At 61.6% G+C, this 22187-nt stretch overlaps 1 protein-coding gene across 7 annotated transcripts in view; it reads left to right on the top strand.

Moving 5' to 3' along the window:
- Positions 1 to 22187, top strand: part of LOC140428660 (DENN domain-containing protein 3-like) — a 294281-nt gene that overhangs the window by 191379 nt on the left and 80715 nt on the right. For all 7 annotated transcript variants that reach the window (XR_011948826.1, XM_072515350.1, XM_072515345.1 and 4 more), the window contains one exon: positions 3250 to 3344. Coding sequence is in view for 6 of the 7 variants with exons in the window: in XM_072515350.1 (XP_072371451.1) it covers positions 3250 to 3344 (95 nt within the window). In the remaining variant the exon portion in view is untranslated. The remainder of the gene's footprint in view (positions 1 to 3249; positions 3345 to 22187) is intronic.

Genomic DNA, 22187 nt, shown 5'->3' with positions numbered 1-22187 from the left:
TGTGTGTGTATCAGTGTGTGCATCAGTGTGTGTGTATCAGTGTGTGTGTATCAGTGTGTGAGTGTATCAGTGTGTGTCTATCAGTGTGTGTGTCTATCAGTGTGTGTGTCTATCAGTGTGTGAGTGTATCAGTGTGTGTATCAGTGTGTGTGTGTATCAGTGTGTGTGCGTATCAGTGTGTGTGCGTATCAGTGTGTGAGTGTATCAGTGTGTGTGTCAGTATGTGTGTGTATCAGTGTGTGTGTGTATCAGTGTGTGTGAGTATCTGTGTGTGTGTGTGTATCAGTGAGTGTGTATCAGTGTGTGTGTATCAGTGTGTGTGTACCAGTGTGTGTGCATCAGTGGGTGTGTATCAGTGTGTGTATCAGTGTGTGTGTATCAATGTTTGTGTGTGTCAGTGTGTGTGCATCAGTGTGTGTGTATCAGTGTGTGTGTATCAGTGTGTGAGTGTATCAGTGTGTGTATCAGTGTGTGTGTATCAGTGTGTGTGTAGCAGTGTGTGTGCATATCAGTGTGTGTGTGTATCAGTATGTCTGTGTGTATCAGTGTGTCTGTGTATCAGTGTGTGTGTGTATCAGTGTGTGCGTATCAGTGTGCGTGCGTATCAGTGTGTGTGTGTATCAGTGTGTGTGTATATCAATGTGTGTGTGTATCAGTGTGTGTGGGTATCAGTGTGTGTGTGTATCAGTGTGTGTGGGTATCAGTGTGTGTGGGTATCAGTGTGTGTCTGTATCAGTGTGTGTGTATCAGTGTGTGTGTGTATCAGTGTGTGTATCAGTGTGTGTGCGTATCAGTGTGTGTGGGTATCAGTGTGTGTCAGTATGTGTGTGTATCAGTGTGTGTATCGGTGTGTGTATCAGTGTGTGTGTATCAGTGTGTGTGAGTGTATCAGTGTGTGAGTGTATCAGTGTGTGTCTATCAGTGTGTGTGTCTATCAGTGTGTGGGTATCAGTGTGTGTGTGTATCAGTGTGTGTGTATCAGTGTGTGTGAGTATCAGTGTGTGTGTATCAGTGTGTGTGTATCAGTGTGTGTGTACCAGTGTGTGTGCATCAGTGGGTGTGTATCAGTGTGTGTATCACTGTGTGTGTATCAATGTTTGTGTGTATCAGTGTGTGTGCATCAGTGTGTGTGTATCAGTGTGTGTGTATCAGTGTGTGAGTGAATCAGTGTGTGTATCAGTGAGTGTGCGTATCAGTGTGTGTGGGTATCAGTGTGTGTGTCAGTATGTGTGTGTATCAGTGTGTGTGTATGTATCAGTGTGTGTGTGTATCAGTGTGCGTGTGTATCAGTGTGGGTGTGTGTGTATCAGTGTGTGTGTGTATCAGTGTGTGAGTGTATCAGTGTGTGTGTGTATCAGTGTGTGAGTGTATCAGTATGTGTGTCTATCAGTGTGTGTGTCTATCAGTGTGTGAATCAGTGTGTGTGTGTATCAGTGTGTGTGCATATCAGTGTGTGTGTGTATCAGTGTGTGAGTGTATCAGTGTGTGTGTGTGTATCTGTGTGTGTGGGTATCAGTGTGTGTGTGTCAGTATGTGTGTGTATCAGTGTGTATGTGTATCAGTGTGTGTGAGTATCAGTGTGTGTGTGTGTATCAGTGTGTGTGTGTGTATCAGTGTGTGTGTATCAGTGTGTGTGTATCAGTGTGTGTGTACCAGTGTGTGTGCATCAGTGGGTGTGTATCAGTGTGTGTATCAGTGTGTGTGTATCAATGTTTGTGTGTATCAGTGTGTGTGCATCAGTGTGTGTGTATCAGTGTGTGAGTGTATCAGTGTGTGTATCAGTGTGTGTGTGTATCAGTGTGTGTGTGTATCAGTGTATGTGTGTATCAGTGTGTGTGTGTGTATCAGTGTGTGTGTGTATCAGTGTGTGTGGGTATCAGTGTGTGTGTCAGTATGTGTGTGTATCAGTGTGTGTGTGTGTATCAGTGTGTGTGTGTCAGTGTGTGTGTATCAGTGTGTGTGTGTATCAGTGTGTGTGTGTCAGTGTGTGTGTGTATCAGTGTGTGTGCGTGTGTCAGTGTGTATCAGTGTGTGTGTGTGTGTCAGTGTGTGTGTGTATCAGTGTGTGTGCGTGTGTCAGTGTGTATCAGTGTGTGTGTGTGTGTATCGGTGTGTGTGTGTATCAGTGTGTGTCAGTGTGTGTGTGTCAGTGTGTGTGTATGTATCAGTGTGTGTGTGTGTCAGTGTGTGTGTGTCAGTGCGTGTGTGTCAGTGTGAGAGTGTCAGTGTGTATCAGTGTGTGTGTGTGTATCAGTATTTGTGTGTCAGTGTGTGTCAGTGTGTGTGTGTCAGTGTGTGTGTGTGTATCAGTGTGAGTGTGTGTGTCAGTGTGTGTGTGTCAGTGCGTGTGTGTCAGTGTGTGTGTGTGTGTATCAGTGTGTGTGTGTGTTAGTGTGTGTGTGTATCAGTGTGTGTGTGTATCAGTGTGTGAGTGTGTGTGTGAGTGTGTGTCAGTGTGTGTGTGTGTATCAGTGTTTGTGTGTCAGTGTGTGTGTGTCAGTGTGTGTGTGTGTCAGTGTGTGTGTGTGTATCAGTGTGTGAGTGTATCAGTGTCTGTGTATGTATCAGTGTGTGTGCGTGTCAGTGTGTGTGTATCAGTGTGTGTGTGTATCAGTGTGTGTGTATCAGTGTGTGTGTATCAGTGTGTGTGTGTATCAGTGCGTGTGTGTGTTTCAGGGTGCGTGTGTGTCAGTGTGTGTGTATCAGTGTGTGTGTGTATCAGTGTGTGTGTGTATCAGTGTGTGTATCAGTGTGTGTGTATCAGTGTGTGTGTATCAGTGTGTGTGTGTATCAGTGTGTGTGTGTATTAGTGTGTGTGTGTATCAGTGTGTGTATCAGTGTGTGTGTGTATCAGTGTGTGTATCAGTGTGTGTGAGTATCAGTGTGTGTGTGTATCAGTGTGTGTATCAGTGTGTGTGAGTATCAGTGTGTGTATCAGTGTGTGTGTGTATCAGTGTGAGTATCAGTGTGTGTGTGTATCAGTGTGTGTGTGTATCAGTGTGTGTATCAGTGTGTGTGAGTATCAGTGTGTGTATCAGTGTGTGTGTGTATCAGTGTGTGTATCAGTGTGTGTGAGTATCAGTGTGTGTATCAGTGTGTGTGTGTATCAGTGTGTGTATCAGTGTGTGTGAGTATCAGTGTGTGTATCAGTGTGTGTGTGTATCAGTGTGAGTATCAGTGTGTGTGTGCCTGCGTATATCTACCTGTGAATGTGTTTTATTAATTGTAACTTTTTTATTCCTTCCACAGTTCCTGAAGACTGACCTCTTCCACTGCTTCCTGAAGTCCCGGCTCAATAAGAAAGTGGATGCATTCACCCGCTGGGAAAGGACTGATTTAAGCAGGTAACGCCAGCTGAGAATGTGTTGGGATTGGTGTGTTAGGGGTCCAAGGCTCAGCAGCCCTGAATAATAATCCAATTCCATCTCCATCAGCTGGAGTGAGTCCGGACACAGGACTGACCGTCTCCGAGGGGCTGGAGTGAGTCCGCACACAGGACTGACCGTTTCCGAGTGGCTGGAGTTAGTCCGGACACAGGACTGACCGTTTCCGAGTGGCTGGAGTTAGTCCGGACACAGGACTGACCGTCTCCGAGAGGCTGGAGTGAGTCCGCACACAGGACTGACCGTTTCCGAGTGGCTGGAGTTAGTCCGGACACAGGACTGGCCGTCTCCGAGGGGCTGGAGTGAGTCCGGACACAGGACTGACCGTTTCCGAGGGGCTGGAGTGAGTCCGGACACAGGACTGACCGTCTCCGAGGGGCTGGAGTGAGTCCGGACACAGGACTGACCGTTTCCGAGGGGCTGGAGTGAGTCCGGACACAGGACTGACCGTCTCTGAGAGGCTGGAGTGAGTCCGGACACAGGACTGACCGGCCCCGAGGGGCTGGAGTGAGTCCGGACACAGGACTGACCGTCTCTGAGAGGCTGGAGTGAGTCCGGAGACAGGACTGACCGGCTCTGAGAGGCTGGAGTGAGTCCGGACACAGGACTGACCGGCCCGGAGGGGCTGGAGTGAGAGACCGGACACAGGACTGACCGGCCCCGAGGGGCTGGAGTGAGTCCGGACACAGGACTGACCGTCACCCAGGGGCTGGAGTGAGTCCGGACACAGGACTGACCGGCCCGGAGGGGCTGGAGTGAGTCCAGACACAGGACTGACCGGCTCTGAGGGGCTGGAGTGAGTCCGGACACAGGACTGACCGACTCTGAGGGGCTGGAGTGAGTCCGGACACAGGACTGACCGTCACCCAGGGGCTGGAGTGAGTCCGGACACAGGACTGACCGGCCCCGAGGGGCTGGAGTGAGTCCGGACACAGGACTGACCGGCTCTGAGGGGCTGGAGTGAGTCCGGACACAGGACTGACCGTCTCCGAGGGGCTGGAGTGAGTCCGGACACAGGACTGACCGTCTCCGTGGGGCTGGAGTGAGCCCGGACACAGGACTGACCGTCTCCGAGGGGCTGGAGTGAGTCTGGACACAGGACTGACCGTCTCTGAGGGCCTGGAATGAGTCCGGACACAGGACTGACCGTCTCCGAGGGGCTGGAGTGAGTCCGGACACAGGACTGACCGTCTTCTAGAGGCTGGAGTGAGCCCGGACACAGGACTGACCGTCTCCGAGAGGCTGGAGTGAGCCCGGACACAGGACTGACCGTCTCCGAGGGGCTGGAGTGAGTCCAGACACAGGACTGACCGTCTCCGAGAGGCTGGAGTGAGCCCGGACACAGGACTGACCGGCTCCAAGAGGCTGGAGTGAGCCCGGACACAGGACTGACCGTCTCCGAGAGGCTGGAGTGAGCTCGGACACAGGACTGACCGTCTCCGAGGGGCTGGAGTGAGCCCGGACACAGGACTGACCGTCTCCGAAAGGCTGGAGTGAGCCCGGACACAGGACTGACCGTCTCCGAGGGGCTGGAGTGAGTCCGGACACAGCACTGACCGGCTCCAAGAGGCTGGAGTGAGCCCGGACACAGGACTGACCGTCTCCGAGGGGCTGGAGTGAGTCCGGACACAGGACTGACCGTCTCCAAGGGGCTGGAGTGAGCCCGGACACAGCACTGACCGTCTCCGAGGGGCTGGAGTGAGTCCGGACACAGGACTGACCGTCTCCGAGGGGCTGGAGTGAGTCCGGACACAGGACTGACCGTCACCGAGGGGCTGGAGTGAGTCCGGACACAGGACTGACCGTCACCCAGGGGCTGGAGTGAGCCCGGACACAGGACTGACCGTCTCCGAGGAGCTGGAGTGAGTCCGGACACAGGACTCACCGTCTCCGAGAGGCTGGAGTGAGTCCGGACACAGGACTGACCGGCTCTGAGGGGCTGGAGTGAGTCCGGACACAGGACTGACCGTCTCCGAGAGGCTGGAGTGAGTCTGGACACAGGACTGACCGGCCCCGAGGTGCTGGAGTGAGTCCAGACACAGCACTGACCGTCTCCGAGGGGCTGGAGTTAGTCCGGACACAGGACTGACCGGCTCCGAGGGGCTGGAGTGAGTCCGGACACAGGACTGACCGGCTCCGAGGGGCTGGAGTGAGTCCGGACACAGCACTGACCGTCACCGAGAGGCTGGAGTGAGTCCGGACACAGGACTGACCGTCACCGAGAGGCTGGAGTGAGTCCAGACACAGGACTGACCGGCTCTGAGGGGCTGGAGTGAGCCCGGACACAGGACTGACCGGCTCCAAGAGGCTGGAGTGAGCCCGGACACAGGACTGACCGTCTCCGAGAGGCTGGAGTGAGCTCGGACACAGGACTGACCGTCTCCGAGGGGCTGGAGTGAGCCCGGACACAGGACTGACCGTCTCCGAGGGGCTGGAGTGAGCCCGGACACAGGACTGACCGTCTCCGAAAGGCTGGAGTGAGCCCGGACACAGGACTGACCGTCTCCGAGGGGCTGGAGTGAGTCCGGACACAGCACTGACCGGCTCCAAGAGGCTGGAGTGAGCCCGGACACAGGACTGACCGTCTCCGAGGGGCTGGAGTGAGTCCGGACACAGGACTGACCGTCTCCAAGGGGCTGGAGTGAGCCCGGACACAGCACTGACCGTCTCCGAGGGGCTGGAGTGAGTCCGGACACAGGACTGACCGTCTCCGAGGGGCTGGAGTGAGTCCGGACACAGGACTGACCGTCACCGAGGGGCTGGAGTGAGTCCGGACACAGGACTGACCGTCACCCAGGGGCTGGAGTGAGCCCGGACACAGGACTGACCGTCTCCGAGGAGCTGGAGTGAGTCCGGACACAGGACTCACCGTCTCCGAGAGGCTGGAGTGAGTCCGGACACAGGACTGACCGGCTCTGAGGGGCTGGAGTGAGTCCGGACACAGGACTGACCGTCTCCGAGAGGCTGGAGTGAGTCTGGACACAGGACTGACCGGCCCCGAGGTGCTGGAGTGAGTCCAGACACAGCACTGACCGTCTCCGAGGGGCTGGAGTTAGTCCGGACACAGGACTGACCGGCTCCGAGGGGCTGGAGTGAGTCCGGACACAGGACTGACCGGCTCCGAGGGGCTGGAGTGAGTCCGGACACAGCACTGACCGTCACCGAGAGGCTGGAGTGAGTCCGGACACAGGACTGACCGTCACCGAGAGGCTGGAGTGAGTCCAGACACAGGACTGACCGGCTCTGAGGGGCTGGAGTGAGCCCGGACACAGGACTGACCGGCCCCGAGGGGCTGGAGTGAGTCCGGACACAGGACTGACCGGCCCCGAGGGGCTGGAGTGAGTCCGGACACCGGACTGACCGTCTCCGAGGGGCTGGAGTGAGTCCGGACACAGGACTGACCGTCTCCGTGGGGCTGGAGTGAGCCCGGACACAGGACTGACCGTCTCCGAGGGGCTGGAGTGAGTCTGGACACAGGACTGACCGTCCCCGAGGGCCTGGAATGAGTCCGGACACAGGACTGACCGTCTCCGAGGGGCTGGAGTGAGCCCGGACACAGGACTGACCGTCTCCGAGAGGCTGGAGTGAGTCCGGACACAGGACTGACCGTCTCCGAGAGGCTGGAGTGAGCCCAGACACAGGAATGACCGTCTCCGAGAGGCTGGAGTGAGCCCGGACACAGGACTGACCATCTCCGAGGGGCTGGAGTGAGCCCGGACACAGGACTGACCGTCTCCGAAAGGCTGGAGTGAGTCCGGACACAGCACTGACCGGCTCCAAGAGGCTGGAGTGAGCCCGGACACAGGACTGACCGTCTCCGAGGGGCTGGAGTGAGTCCGGACACAGCACTGACCGGCTCCAAGAGGCTGGAGTGAGCCCGGACACAGGACTGACCGTCTCCGAGGGGCTGGAGTGAGTCCGGACACAGGACTGACCGTCTCCAAGGGGCTGGAGTGAGCCCGGACACAGCACTGACCGTCTCCGAGGGGCTGGAGTGATTCCGGACACAGGACTGACCGTCTCCGAGGGGCTGGAGTGAGTCCGGACACAGGACTGACCGTCACCGAGAGGCTGGAGTGAGTCCGGATACAGGACTGACCGTCTCCGAGGGGCTGGAGTGAGTCCGGACAGAGGACTGACCGTCTCCGAGGGGCTGGAGTGAGTCCGGACACAGGACTGACCGTCACCCAGGGGCTGGAGTGAGCCCGGACACAGGACTGACCGTCTCCGAGGAGCTGGAGTGAGTCCGGACACAGGACTGACCGTCTCCGAGAGGCTGGAGTGAGTCCGGACACAGGACTGACCGGCTCTGAGGGGCTGGAGTGAGTCCGGACACAGGACTGACCGTCTCCGAGAGGCTGGAGTGAGTCCGGACACAGGACTGACCGGCTCTGAGGGGCTGGAGTGAGTCCAGACACAGGACTGACCGTCTCCGAGGGGCTGGAGTGAGTCCGGACACAGGACTGACCGTCTCCGAGGGGCTGGAGTGAGTCCAGACACAGGACTGACCGTCTCCGAGAGGCTGGAGTGAGTCCAGACACAGGACTGACCGTCTCCAAGAGGCTGGAGTGAGTCCGGACACAGGACTGACCGGCTCTGAGGGGCTGGCGTGAGTCCGGACACAGCACTGACCGTCTCCGAGGGGCTGGAGTGAGCCCGGACACAGGACTGACCGTCTCTGAGAGGCTGGAGTGAGTCCGGACACAGGACTGACCATCACCGAGGGGCTGGAGTGAGCCCGGACACAGGACTGACCGTCTCTGAGAGGCTGGAGTGAGTCCGGACACAGGACTGACCGTCTCCGAGGGGCTGGAGTGAGTCCGGACACAGGAATGACCGTCTCCGAGGGGCTGGAGTGAGTCCGAACACAGGACTGACCGTTCCGAGGGGCTGGAGTGAGTCCAGACACAGGACTGACCATCACCCAGGGGCTGGAGTGAGTCCGGACACAGGACTGACCGTCACCCAGGGGCTGGAGTGAGTCCGGACACAGGACTGACCGTCTCCGAGGGGCTGGAGTGAGTCCGGACACAGGACTGACCGTCACCCAGGGGCTGGAGTGAGTCCGGACACAGGACTGACCGTCACCCAGTGGCTGGAGTGAGTCCGGGCACAGGACTGACCGTCTCCGAGAGGCTGGAGTGAGTCTGGAGACGGGACTGACCGTCTCCGAGGGGCTGGAGTGAGTCCGGACACAGGAATGACCGTCTCCGAGGGGCTGGAGTGAGTCCGGACACAGGACTGACCGTCACCCAGGTGCTGGAGTGAGTTCAGACACAGGACTGACCGTCTCCGAGGGGCTGAAGTGAGTCCGGACACAGGACTGACCGTCACCCAGTGGCTGGAATGAGTCCGGACACAGGACTGACCGTCTCCGAGGGGCTGGAGTGAGTCCGGACACAGGACTGACCGTCTCCGAGGGGCTGGAGTGAGTCCGGACACAGGACTGACCGTCTCTGAGAGGCTGGAGTGAGTCCGGACACAGGACTGACCGTCTCCGAGGGGCTGGAGTGAGTCCGGACACAGGAATGACCGTCTCCGAGGGGCTGGAGTGAGTCCAGACACAGGACTGTCCATCACCCAGGGGCTGGAGTGAGTCCGGACACAGGACTGACCGTCACCCAGGGGCTGGAGTGAGTCCGGACACAGGACTAACCGGCTCTGAGGGGCTGGAGTGAGTCCGGGCATAGGACTGACCGTCCCCGAGGGGCTGGAGTGAGTCCGGACACAGGACTGACCATCACCCAGGGGCTGGAGTGAGTCCGGACACAGGACTGACCGTCACCCAGGGGCTGGAGTGAGTCCGGGCACAGGACTGACCGTCTCCGAGAGGCTGGAGTGAGTCCGGAGACGGGACTGACCGTCTCCGAGGGGCTGGAGTGAGTCCGGACACAGGAATGACCGTCTCCGAGGGGCTGGAGTGAGTCCGGACACAGGACTGACCGTCACGCAGGGGCTGGAGTGAGTCCGGACACAGGACTGACCGTCACCCAGGTGCTGGAGTGAGTCCGGACACAGGACTGACCGTCTCCGAGGGGCTGGAGTGAGTCCGGACACAGGACTGACCGTCTCCGAGGGGCTGGAGTGAGTCCGGACACAGGACTGACCGTCTCCGAGGGGCTGGAGTGAGTCCGGACACAGGACTGACCGTCACCCAGGGGCTGGAGTGAGTCCGGACACAGGACTGACCGTCACCCAGTGGCTGGAGTGAGTCCGGACACAGGACTGACCGTCTCCAAGAGGCTGGAGTGAGTCCGGGCACAGGACTGACCGTCTCCGAGAGGCTGGAGTGAGTCCGGACACAGGACTGACCGTCACGCAGGGGCTGGAGTGAGTCTGGAGACGGGACTGACCGTCTCCGAGGGGCTGGAGTGAGTCCGGACACAGGACTGACCGTCACGCAGGGGCTGGAGTGAGTCCGGACACAGGACTGACCGGCTCTGAGGGGTTGGAGTGAGTCCGGACACAGGACTGACCGTCACCCAGGTGCTGGAGTGAGTCCGGACACAGGACTGACCGTCTCCGAGGGGCTGGAGTGAGTCCGGACACAGGACTGACCGTCACCCAGTGGCTGGAATGAGTCCGGACACAGGACTGACCGTCTCCGAGGGGCTGGAGTGAGTCCGGACACTGGACTGACCGTCTCCGAGGGGCTGGAGTGAGTCCGGACACAGGACTGACCGTCTCTGAGAGGCTGGAGTGAGCCCGGACACAGGACTGACCAGCTCCGAGGGGCTGAAGTGAGTCCAGACACAGGACTGACCATCACCCAGGGGCTGGAGTGAGTCCGGACACAGGACTGACCGTCACCCAGGGGCTGGAGTGAGCCCGGACACAGGACTGACCGTCTCCGAGGGGCTGGAGTGAGTCCGGACACAGGAATGACCGTCTCCGAGGGGCTGGAGTGAGTCCAGACACAGGACTGACCATCACCCAGGGGCTGGAGTGAGTCCGGACACAGGACTGACCGTCACCCAGGGGCTGGAGTGAGCCCGGACACAGGACTGACCGTCTCCGAGGGGCTGCAGTGAGTCCGGACACAGGACTAACCGGCTCTGAGGGGCTGGAGTGAGTCCGGACACAGGACTGACCGTCTCCGAGGGGCTGGAGTGAGTCCGGACACAGGACTGACCGTCTCCGAGGGGCTGGAGTGAGTCCGGACACAGGACTGACCATCACCCAGGGGCTGGAGTGAGTCCGGACACAGGACTGACCGTCACCCAGGGGCTGGAGTGAGTCCGGGCACAGGACTGACCGTCTCCGAGAGGCTGGAGTGAGTCCGGAGACGGGACTGACCGTCTCCGAGGTGCTGGAGTGAGTCCGGACACAGGACTGACCGTCACCCAGGTGCTGGAGTGAGTCTGGACACAGGACTGACCGTCTCCGAGGGGCTGGAGTGAGTCCGGACACAGGACTGACCGTCTCCGAGGGGCTGGAGTGAGTCCGGACACAGGACTGACCGTCTCCGAGGGGCTGGAGTGAGTCCGGACACAGGACTGACCGTCACCCAGGTGCTGGAGTGAGTCTGGACACAGGACTGACCGTCTCCGAGGGGCTGGAGTGAGTCCGGACACAGGACTGACCGTCTCCGAGGGGCTGGAGTGAGTCCGGACACAGGACTGACCGTCTCCGAGGGGCTGGAGTGAGTCCGGACACAGGACTGACCGGCTCTGAGTGGCTGGAGTGAGTCCGGACACAGGACTGACCGTCTCCGAGGGGCTGGAGTGAGCCCGGACACAGGACTGACCGTCTCCGAGGGGCTGGAGTGAGCCCGGATACAGGACTGACCGTCTCCGAGAGGCTGGAGTGAGTCCGGACACAGGACTGACCGTCTCCGAGAGGCTGGAGTGAGTCCGGAGACGGGACTGACCGGCTCTGAGAGGCTGGAGTGAGCCCGGACACAGGACTGACCGTCTCCGAGAGGCTGGAGTGAGTCCGGACACAGCACTGACCGGCTCTGAGGGGCTGTAGTGAGTCCGGACAGAGGACTGACCATCTCCGAGGGGCTGGAGTGAGTCCGGACACAGCACTGACCGGCTCCGAGAGGCTGGAGTGAGTCCGGACACAGGACTGACCGTCTCCAAGAGGCTGGAGTGAGTCCGGACACAGGACTGACCACCTCGGAGGGGCTGGAGAGAGTCCGGACACAGGACTGACCGTCTCTGAGAGGCTGGAGTGATTCCGGACACAGGACTGACCACCTCGGAGGGGCTGGTGTGAGTCCGGACACAGGACTGACCGTCTCCAAGAGGCTGGAGTGAGTCCGGACACATGACTGACCGTCTCCGAGAGGCTGGAGTGAGCCCGGACACAGGACTGACCGGCTCTGAGGGGCTGGAGTGAGTCCGGACACAGCACTGACCGGCCCCGAGGGGCTGGAGTGAGTCTGGACACAGGACTGACCATCTCCGAGGGGCTGGAGTGAGTCCGGACACAGGACTGACCGGCTCCGAGAGGCTGGAGTGAGTCCGGACACAGCACTGACCGGCCCCGAGGGGCTGGAGTGAGTCTGGACACAGGACTGACCATCTCCGAGGGGCTGGAGTGAGTCCGGACACAGGACTGACCGGCTCTGAGGGGCTGGAGTGAGTCCGGACACAGGACTGACCGTCTCCAAGAGGCTGGAGAGAGTCCAGACACAGGACTGACCGTCTCCGTGGGGCTGGAGTGAATCCGGACAGAGGACTGACCGTCTCCAAGAGGCTGGAGAGAGTCCAGACACAGGACTGACCGTCTCCGTGGGGCTGGAGTGAATCCGGACAGAGGACTGACCGTCTCCAAGAGGCTGGAGTGAGTCCAGACACAGGACTGACCGTCTCCGTGGGGCTGGAGTGAATCTGGACAGAGGACTGACCGTCTCCGAGAGGCTGGAGTGAGTCCGGACACAGGACTGACCGTCTCCGAGGGGCTGGAGTGAGTCCGGACACAGGACTGACCGTCACCCAGGGGCTGGAGTGAGTCCGGACACAGGACTGACCATCACCGAGGGGCTGGAGTGAGTCCGGTCACAGGACTGACCGTCTCTGAGGGGCTGGAGTTAGTCCGGACACAGGACTGACCGGCTCTGAGGGGCTGGAGTGAGTCCGGACACAGGACTGACCGTCTCCGAGGGGCTGGAGTGAGTCCGGACACAGGACTGACCGGCTCCGAGGGGCTGGAGTGAGTCCGGACACAGGACTGACCGGCTCCGAGGGGCTGGAGTGAGCCCGGACACAGGACTGACCAGCTCCGAGGGGCTGGAGTGAACCCGGACACAGCACTGACCGGCTCCGAGAGGCTGGAGTGAGTCAGGACACAGCACTGACCGGCTCTGAGGGGCTGGAGTGAGCCCGGACACAGGACTGACCGTCTCTGAGGGGCTGGAGTGAGCCCTGACACAGGACTGACCGTCTCCGAGGGGCTGGAGTGAGCCCGGACACAGGACTGACCGGCTCCGAGAGGCAGGTGTGAGACCCGACACAGGACTGACCGTCTCCGAGAGGCTGGAGTGAGCCCTGACACAGGACTGACCGGCTCCAAGAGGCTGGAGTGAGCCCGGACACAGGACTGACCGTCTCCGAGGGGCTGGAGTGAGTCCAGACACAGCACTGACCGTCTCCAAGAGGCTGGAGTGAGTCCGGACACAGGACTGACCACCTCGGAGGGGCTGGAGTGAGTCCGGACACAGCACTGACCGGCTCTGAGGGGCTGGCGTGAGTCCGGACACAGGACTGACCGGCTGTGAGGGGCTGGAGTGAGTCCGGACACAGGACTGACCGTCTCCGAGGGGCTGGAGTGAGCCCGGACACAGCACTGACCGTCTCCGAGGGGCTGGAGTGAGCCCGGACACAGCACTGACCGTCTCCGAGGGGCTGGAGTGAGTCCGGACACAGGACTGACCGTCCCCGAGAGGCTGGAGTGAGCCCGGACACAGGACTGACCGGCTCAGAGAGGCTGGAGTGAGTCCGAACACAGCACTGACCGGCTCTGAGGGGCTGGAGTGAGTCCGGACACAGGACTGACCGTCTCCGAGAGGCTGGAGTGAGTCCGGACACAGGACTGACCGTCTCCGAGAGGCTGGAGTGAGTCCGGACACAGGACTGACCGTCTCCGAGAGGCTGGAGTGAGCCCGGACACAGGACTGACCGGCTCAGAGAGGCTGGAGTGAGTCCGGACACAGGACTGACCGTCTCCGAGGGGCTGAAGTGAGTCCGGACACAGGACTGACCGTCTCCGAGGGGCTGGAGTGAGCCCGGACACAGGACTGACCGGCTCCGAGGGCCTGGAGTGAGTCCGGACACAGGACTGACCGTCTCCGAGGGGCTGGAATGAGTCCGGACACAGGACTGACCGGCTCCGAGAGGCTGGAGTGAGTCCGGACACAGGACTGACCGTCTCCGAGAGGCTGGAGTGAGCCCGGACACAGGACTGACCGTCTCCGAGAGGCTGGAGTGAGTCCGGACACAGCACTGACCGGCTCTGAGGGGCTGGAGTGAGTCCGGACACAGGACTGACCGTCTCCGAGAGGCTGGAGTGAGTCCGGACACAGGACTGACCGGCTCTGAGGGGCTGGAGTGAGTCCGGACACAGGACTGACCATCTCGGAGGGGCTGGAGTGAGTCCGGAGACAGGACTGACCAGCTCTGAGGGGCTGGAGTGAGTCCGGAGACAGGACTGACCGTCTCCGAGGGGCTGGAGTGAGTCCGGAGACAGGACTGACCAGCTTTGAGGGGCTGGAATGAGTTCAGACACAGGACTGACCATCTCTGAGTGTTGGAGTGAGTCCGGACACAGGACTGACCGGCTGCGAGAGGCTTGAGTGAGTCTGGACACAGGACTGACCGTCTCCGAGGGGCTGGAGTGAGTCCGGACACAGGACTGACCGTCTCCGAGGGGCTGGAGTGAGTCCGGACACAGGACTGACCGGCTCCGAGGGGCTGGAGTGAGCCCGGACACAGGACTGACCGGCTCCGAGGGGCTGGAGTGAGCCCAGACACAGGACTGACCGTCTCCAAGAGGCTGGAGTGAGTCCGGACACAGGACTGACCATCTCCGAGGGGCTGGAGTGAGTCCGGACACAGGACTGACCGTCTCCGAGGGCTGGAGTGAGTCCGGACACAGGACTGACCGGCTCCGAGGGGCTGGAGTGAGTCCGGACACAGGACTGACCGGCTCTGAGAGGCTCGAGTGAGCCCGGACACAGGACTGACCGTCTCCAAGAGGCTGGAGTGAGCCCGGACACAGGACTGACCGTCTCCGAGGGGCTGGAGTGAGCCCGGACACTTGACTGACCGTCTCCGAGAGGCTGGAGTGAGCCTGGACACAGGACTGACCGTCTTCGAGGTGCTGGAGTGAGTCCAGACACAGGACTGACCGTCTCCGAGGGGCTGGAGTGAGTCCGGATACAGGACTGACCGTCTCCGAGGGGCTGGAGTGAGTCCGGACACAGGACTGACCGTCTCCGAGAGGCTGGAGTGAGTCCGGACACAGGACTGACTGTCTCCGAGGGGCTGGAGTGAGTCCGGACTCAAGACTGACCGTCTCCGAGGGGCTGGAGTGAGTCCAGACACAGGACTGACCATCTCCGAGGGGCTGGAGTGAGTCCGGACACAGGACTGACCGTCTCCGAGGGGCAGGAGTGAGTCCGGACATAGGACTGACCGTCTCCGTGGGGCTGGAGTGAGCCCAGACACAGGACTGACCATCACCAAGGGGCTGGAGTGAGTCCGGACACAGGACTGACCGTCTCCGAGGGGCTGGAGTGAGTCCGGACACAGGACTGACCGTCTCCGAGGGGCTGGAGTGAGTCCGGACACAGGACTGACTGGCCCCGAGGGGCTGGAGTGAGCCCGGACACAGGACTGACCGTCTCCGAGGGGCTGGAGTGAGTCCGGACACAGGACTGACCGTCTCCGTGGGGCTGGAGTGAGCCCGGACACAGGACTGACCATCACCGAGGGGCTGGAGTGAGTCCGGACACAGGACTGACCGTCTCCGAGGGGCTGGAGTGAGTCCGGACACAGGACTGACCGTCTCCGAGAGGCTGGAGTGAGTCCGGACACAGGACTGACCGTCTCCGAGAGGCTGGAGTGAGTCCGGACACAGGACTGACCGTCTCCGAGGGGCTGGAGTGAGCCCGGACACAGGACTGACCATCACCGAGGGGCTGGAGTGAGTCCGGACACAGGACTGACCGTCTCCGAGGGGCTGGAGTGAGTCCGGACACAGGACTGACCGTCTCCGAGAGGCTGGAGTGAGTCCGGACACAGGACTGACCGTCTCCGAGAGGCTGGAGTGAGTCCGGACACAGGACTGACCGTCTCCGAGAGGCTGGAGTGAGTCCGGACACAGGACTGACCGTCTCCGAGAGGCTGGAGTGAGTCCGGACACAGGACTGACCGTCTCTGAGAGGCTGGAGTGAGCCTGGACACAGGACTGACCGTCTCCAAGAGGCTGGAGTGAGTCCGGACACAGGACTGACCGTCTCCGAGAGGCTGGAGTGAGTCCGGACACAGGACTGACCGTCTCCGAGAGGCTGGAGTGAGTCCGGACACAGGACTGATCGTCTCCGAGGGGCTGGAGTGAGTCCGGACACAGGACTGACCGTCTCCGAGGGGCTGGAGTGAGTCCAGACACAGGACTGACCGTCTCCGAGGGGCTGGAGTGAGTCCGGACACAGGACTGACCGGCTCCGAGGGGCTGGAGTGAGTCTGGACACAGGACTGACCGGCTCCGAGAGGCTGGAGTGAGCCCGGACACAGGACTGACCGTCTCCAAGAGGCTGGAGTGAGCCCGGACACAGGACTGACCGTCTCCGAGGGGCTGGAGTGAGCCCGGACACTGGACTGACCGTCTTCGAGAGGCTGGAGTGAGCCTGGACACAGGACTGACCGTCTCCGAGGAGCTGGAGTGAGTCCGGACACAGGACTGACCGTCTTCGCGGGGCTGGAGTGAGTCCAGACACAGGACTGACCATCTCCGAGGGGCTGGAGTGAGTCCGGACACAGGACTGACCGTCTCCGAGGGGCTGGAGTGAGTCCGGACACAGGACTGATCGTCTCCGAGAGGCTGGAGTGAGTCCGGACACAGGACTGACCGTCTCCGAGGGGCTAGAGTGACTCCAGACTCAAGACTGACCGTCTCCGAGGGGCTGGAGTGAGTCCAGACACAGGACTGACCGTCTCCGAGGGGCTGGAGTGAGTCCGGACTCAGGACTGACCGTCTCCGAGGGGCTGGAGTGAGTCCGGACACAGGAATGACCGTCTCCGAGGGGCTGGAGTGAGTACGGACACAGGACTGACCGTCACGCAGGGGCTGGAGTGAGTCCGGACACAGGACTGACCGGCTCTGAGGGGTTGGAGTGAGTCCGGACACAGGACTGACCGTCACCCAGGTGCTGGAGTGAGTCCGGACACAGGACTGACCGTCTCCGAGGGGCTGGAGTGAGTCCGGACACAGGACTGACCGTCTCCGAGGGGCTGGAGTGAGTCCGGACACAGGACTGACCGGCTCTGAGGGGTTGGAGTGAGTCCGGACACAGGACTGACCGTCACCCAGGTGCTGGAGTGAGTCCGGACACAGGACTGACCGTCTCCGAGGGGCTGGAGTGAGTCCGGACACAGGACTGACCGTCTCCGAGGGGCTGGAGTGAGTCCGGACACAGGACTGACCGTCTCCGAGGGGCTGGAGTGAGTCCGGACACAGGACTGACCGTCACCCAGGGGCTGGAGTGAGTCCGGACACAGGACTGACCGTCACCCAGTGGCTGGAGTGAGTCCGGGCACAGGACTGACCGTCTCCGAGAGGCTGGAGTGAGTCTGGAGACGGGACTGACCGTCTCCGAGGGGCTGGAGTGAGTCCGGACACAGGACTGACCGTCACGCAGGGGCTGGAGTGAGTCCGGACACAGGACTGACCGGCTCTGAGGGGTTGGAGTGAGTCCGGACACAGGACTGACCGTCACCCAGGTGCTGGAGTGAGTCCGGACACAGGACTGACCGTCTCCGAGGGGCTGGAGTGAGTCCGGACACAGGACTGACCATCACCCAGGGGCTGGAGTGAGTCCGGACACAGGACTGACCGTCACCCAGGGGCTGGAGTGAGTCCGGGCACAGGGCTGACCGTCTCCGAGAGGCTGGAGTGAGTCCGGAGACGGGACTGACCGTCTCCGAGGGGCTGGAGTGAGTCCGGACACAGGACTGACCGTCACCCAGGTGCTGGAGTGAGTCTGGACACAGGACTGACCGTCTCCGAGGGGCTGGAGTGAGTCCGGACACAGGACTGACCGTCTCCGAGGGGCTGGAGTGAGTCCGGACACAGGACTGACCGTCTCCGAGGGGCTGGAGTGAGTCCGGACACAGGACTGACCGTCACCCAGGTGCTGGAGTGAGTCTGGACACAGGACTGACCGTCTCCGAGGGGCTGGAGTGAGTCCGGACACAGGACTGACCGTCTCCGAGGGGCTGGAGTGAGTCCGGACACAGGACTGACCGTCTCCGAGGGGCTGGAGTGAGTCCGGACACAGGACTGACCGGCTCTGAGTGGCTGGAGTGAGTCCGGACACAGGACTGACCGTCTCCGAGGGGCTGGAGTGAGCCCGGACACAGGACTGACCGTCTCCGAGGGGCTGGAGTGAGCCCGGATACAGGACTGACCGTCTCCGAGAGGCTGGAGTGAGTCCGGACACAGGACTGACCGTCTCCGAGAGGCTGGAGTGAGTCCGGAGACGGGACTTACCGGCTCTGAGAGGCTGGAGTGAGCCCGGACACAGGACTGACCGTCTCCGAGAGGCTGGAGTGAGTCCGGACACAGCACTGACCGGCTCTGAGGGGCTGTAGTGAGTCCGGACAGAGGACTGACCATCTCCGAGGGGCTGGAGTGAGTCCGGACACAGCACTGACCGGCTCCGAGAGGCTGGAGTGAGTCCGGACACAGGACTGACCGTCTCCAAGAGGCTGGAGTGAGTCCGGACACAGGACTGACCACCTCGGAGGGGCTGGAGTGAGTCCGGACACAGGACTGACCGTCTCTGAGAGGCTGGAGTGATTCCGGACACAGGACTGACCACCTCGGAGGGGCTGGTGTGAGTCCGGACACAGGACTGACCGTCTCCAAGAGGCTGGAGTGAGTCCGGACACATGACTGACCGTCTCCGAGAGGCTGGAGTGAGCCCGGACACAGGACTGACCGGCTCTGAGGGGCTGGAGTGAGTCCGGACACAGCACTGACCGGCCCCGAGGGGCTGGAGTGAGTCTGGACACAGGACTGACCATCTCCGAGGGGCTGGAGTGAGTCCGGACACAGGACTGACCGGCTCCGAGAGGCTGGAGTGAGTCCGGACACAGCACTGACCGGCCCCGAGGGGCTGGAGTGAGTCTGGACACAGGACTGACCATCTCCGAGGGGCTGGAGTGAGTCCGGACACAGGACTGACCGGCTCTGAGGGGCTGGAGTGAGTCCGGACACAGGACTGACCGTCTCCAAGAGGCTGGAGAGAGTCCAGACACAGGACTGACCGTCTCCGTGGGGCTGGAGTGAATCCGGACAGAGGACTGACCGTCTCCAAGAGGCTGGAGAGAGTCCAGACACAGGACTGACCGTCTCCGTGGGGCTGGAGTGAATCCGGACAGAGGACTGACCGTCTCCAAGAGGCTGGAGTGAGTCCAGACACAGGACTGACCGTCTCCGTGGGGCTGGAGTGAATCTGGACAGAGGACTGACCGTCTCCGAGAGGCTGGAGTGAGTCCGGACACAGGACTGACCGTCTCCGAGGGGCTGGAGTGAGTCCGGACACAGGACTGACCGTCACCCAGGGGCTGGAGTGAGTCCGGACACAGGACTGACCATCACCGAGGGGCTGGAGTGAGTCCGGTCACAGGACTGACCGTCTCTGAGGGGCTGGAGTTAGTCCGGACACAGGACTGACCGGCTCTGAGGGGCTGGAGTGAGTCCGGACACAGGACTGACCGTCTCCGAGGGGCTGGAGTGAGTCCGGACACAGGACTGACCGGCTCCGAGGGGCTGGAGTGAGTCCGGACACAGGACTGACCGGCTCCGAGGGGCTGGAGTGAGCCCGGACACAGGACTGACCAGCTCCGAGGGGCTGGAGTGAACCCGGACACAGCACTGACCGGCTCCGAGAGGCTGGAGTGAGTCAGGACACAGCACTGACCGGCTCTGAGGGGCTGGAGTGAGCCCGGACACAGGACTGACCGTCTCTGAGGGGCTGGAGTGAGCCCTGACACAGGACTGACCGTCTCCGAGGGGCTGGAGTGAGCCCGGACACAGGACTGACCGGCTCCGAGAGGCAGGTGTGAGACCCGACACAGGACTGACCGTCTCCGAGAGGCTGGAGTGAGCCCTGACACAGGACTGACCGGCTCCAAGAGGCTGGAGTGAGCCCGGACACAGGACTGACCGTCTCCGAGGGGCTGGAGTGAGTCCAGACACAGCACTGACCGTCTCCAAGAGGCTGGAGTGAGTCCGGACACAGGACTGACCACCTCGGAGGGGCTGGAGTGAGTCCGGACACAGCACTGACCGGCTCTGAGGGGCTGGCGTGAGTCCGGACACAGGACTGACCGGCTGTGAGGGGCTGGAGTGAGTCCGGACACAGGACTGACCGTCTCCGAGGGGCTGGAGTGAGCCCGGACACAGCACTGACCGTCTCCGAGGGGCTGGAGTGAGCCCGGACACAGCACTGACCGTCTCCGAGGGGCTGGAGTGAGTCCGGACACAGGACTGACCGTCCCCGAGAGGCTGGAGTGAGCCCGGACACAGGACTGACCGGCTCAGAGAGGCTGGAGTGAGTCCGAACACAGCACTGACCGGCTCTGAGGGGCTGGAGTGAGTCCGGACACAGGACTGACCGTCTCCGAGAGGCTGGAGTGAGTCCGGACACAGGACTGACCGTCTCCGAGAGGCTGGAGTGAGTCCGGACACAGGACTGACCGTCTCCGAGAGGCTGGAGTGAGCCCGGACACAGGACTGACCGGCTCAGAGAGGCTGGAGTGAGTCCGGACACAGGACTGACCGTCTCCGAGGGGCTGAAGTGAGTCCGGACACAGGACTGACCGTCTCCGAGGGGCTGGAGTGAGCCCGGACACAGGACTGACCGGCTCCGAGGGCCTGGAGTGAGTCCGGACACAGGACTGACCGTCTCCGAGGGGCTGGAATGAGTCCGGACACAGGACTGACCGGCTCCGAGAGGCTGGAGTGAGTCCGGACACAGGACTGACCGTCTCCGAGAGGCTGGAGTGAGCCCGGACACAGGACTGACCGTCTCCGAGAGGCTGGAGTGAGTCCGGACACAGCACTGACCGGCTCTGAGGGGCTGGAGTGAGTCCGGACACAGGACTGACCGTCTCCGAGAGGCTGGAGTGAGTCCGGACACAGGACTGACCGGCTCTGAGGGGCTGGAGTGAGTCCGGACACAGGACTGACCATCTCGGAGGGGCTGGAGTGAGTCCGGAGACAGGACTGACCAGCTCTGAGGGGCTGGAGTGAGTCCGGAGACAGGACTGACCGTCTCCGAGGGGCTGGAGTGAGTCCGGAGACAGGACTGACCAGCTTTGAGGGGCTGGAATGAGTTCAGACACAGGACTGACCATCTCTGAGTGTTGGAGTGAGTCCGGACACAGGACTGACCGGCTGCGAGAGGCTTGAGTGAGTCTGGACACAGGACTGACCGTCTCCGAGGGGCTGGAGTGAGTCCGGACACAGGACTGACCGTCTCCGAGGGGCTGGAGTGAGTCCGGACACAGGACTGACCGGCTCCGAGGGGCTGGAGTGAGCCCGGACACAGGACTGACCGGCTCCGAGGGGCTGGAGTGAGCCCAGACACAGGACTGACCGTCTCCAAGAGGCTGGAGTGAGTCCGGACACAGGACTGACCATCTCCGAGGGGCTGGAGTGAGTCCGGACACAGGACTGACCGTCTCCGAGGGGCTGGAGTGAGTCCGGACACAGGACTGACCGGCTCCGAGGGGCTGGAGTGAGTCCGGACACAGGACTGACCGGCTCTGAGAGGCTCGAGTGAGCCCGGACACAGGACTGACCGTCTCCAAGAGGCTGGAGTGAGCCCGGACACAGGACTGACCGTCTCCGAGGGGCTGGAGTGAGCCCGGACACTTGACTGACCGTCTCCGAGAGGCTGGAGTGAGCCTGGACACAGGACTGACCGTCTTCGAGGTGCTGGAGTGAGTCCAGACACAGGACTGACCGTCTCCGAGGGGCTGGAGTGAGTCCGGATACAGGACTGACCGTCTCCGAGGGGCTGGAGTGAGTCCGGACACAGGACTGACCGTCTCCGAGAGGCTGGAGTGAGTCCGGACACAGGACTGACTGTCTCCGAGGGGCTGGAGTGAGTCCGGACTCAAGACTGACCGTCTCCGAGGGGCTGGAGTGAGTCCAGACACAGGACTGACCATCTCCGAGGGGCTGGAGTGAGTCCGGACACAGGACTGACCGTCTCCGAGGGGCAGGAGTGAGTCCGGACATAGGACTGACCGTCTCCGTGGGGCTGGAGTGAGCCCAGACACAGGACTGACCATCACCAAGGGGCTGGAGTGAGTCCGGACACAGGACTGACCGTCTCCGAGGGGCTGGAGTGAGTCCGGACACAGGACTGACCGTCTCCGAGGGGCTGGAGTGAGTCCGGACACAGGACTGACTGGCCCCGAGGGGCTGGAGTGAGCCCGGACACAGGACTGACCGTCTCCGAGGGGCTGGAGTGAGTCCGGACACAGGACTGACCGTCTCCGTGGGGCTGGAGTGAGCCCGGACACAGGACTGACCATCACCGAGGGGCTGGAGTGAGTCCGGACA

The sequence above is a fragment of the Scyliorhinus torazame genome, chromosome 8, assembly GCF_047496885.1.
Source record: "Scyliorhinus torazame isolate Kashiwa2021f chromosome 8, sScyTor2.1, whole genome shotgun sequence".
NCBI classification, from domain to species: Eukaryota; Metazoa; Chordata; class Chondrichthyes; order Carcharhiniformes; family Scyliorhinidae; genus Scyliorhinus; species Scyliorhinus torazame.
Note: the sequence above shows the minus strand (reverse complement) of the source record. Positions and strands in the feature narration are given on the sequence as shown.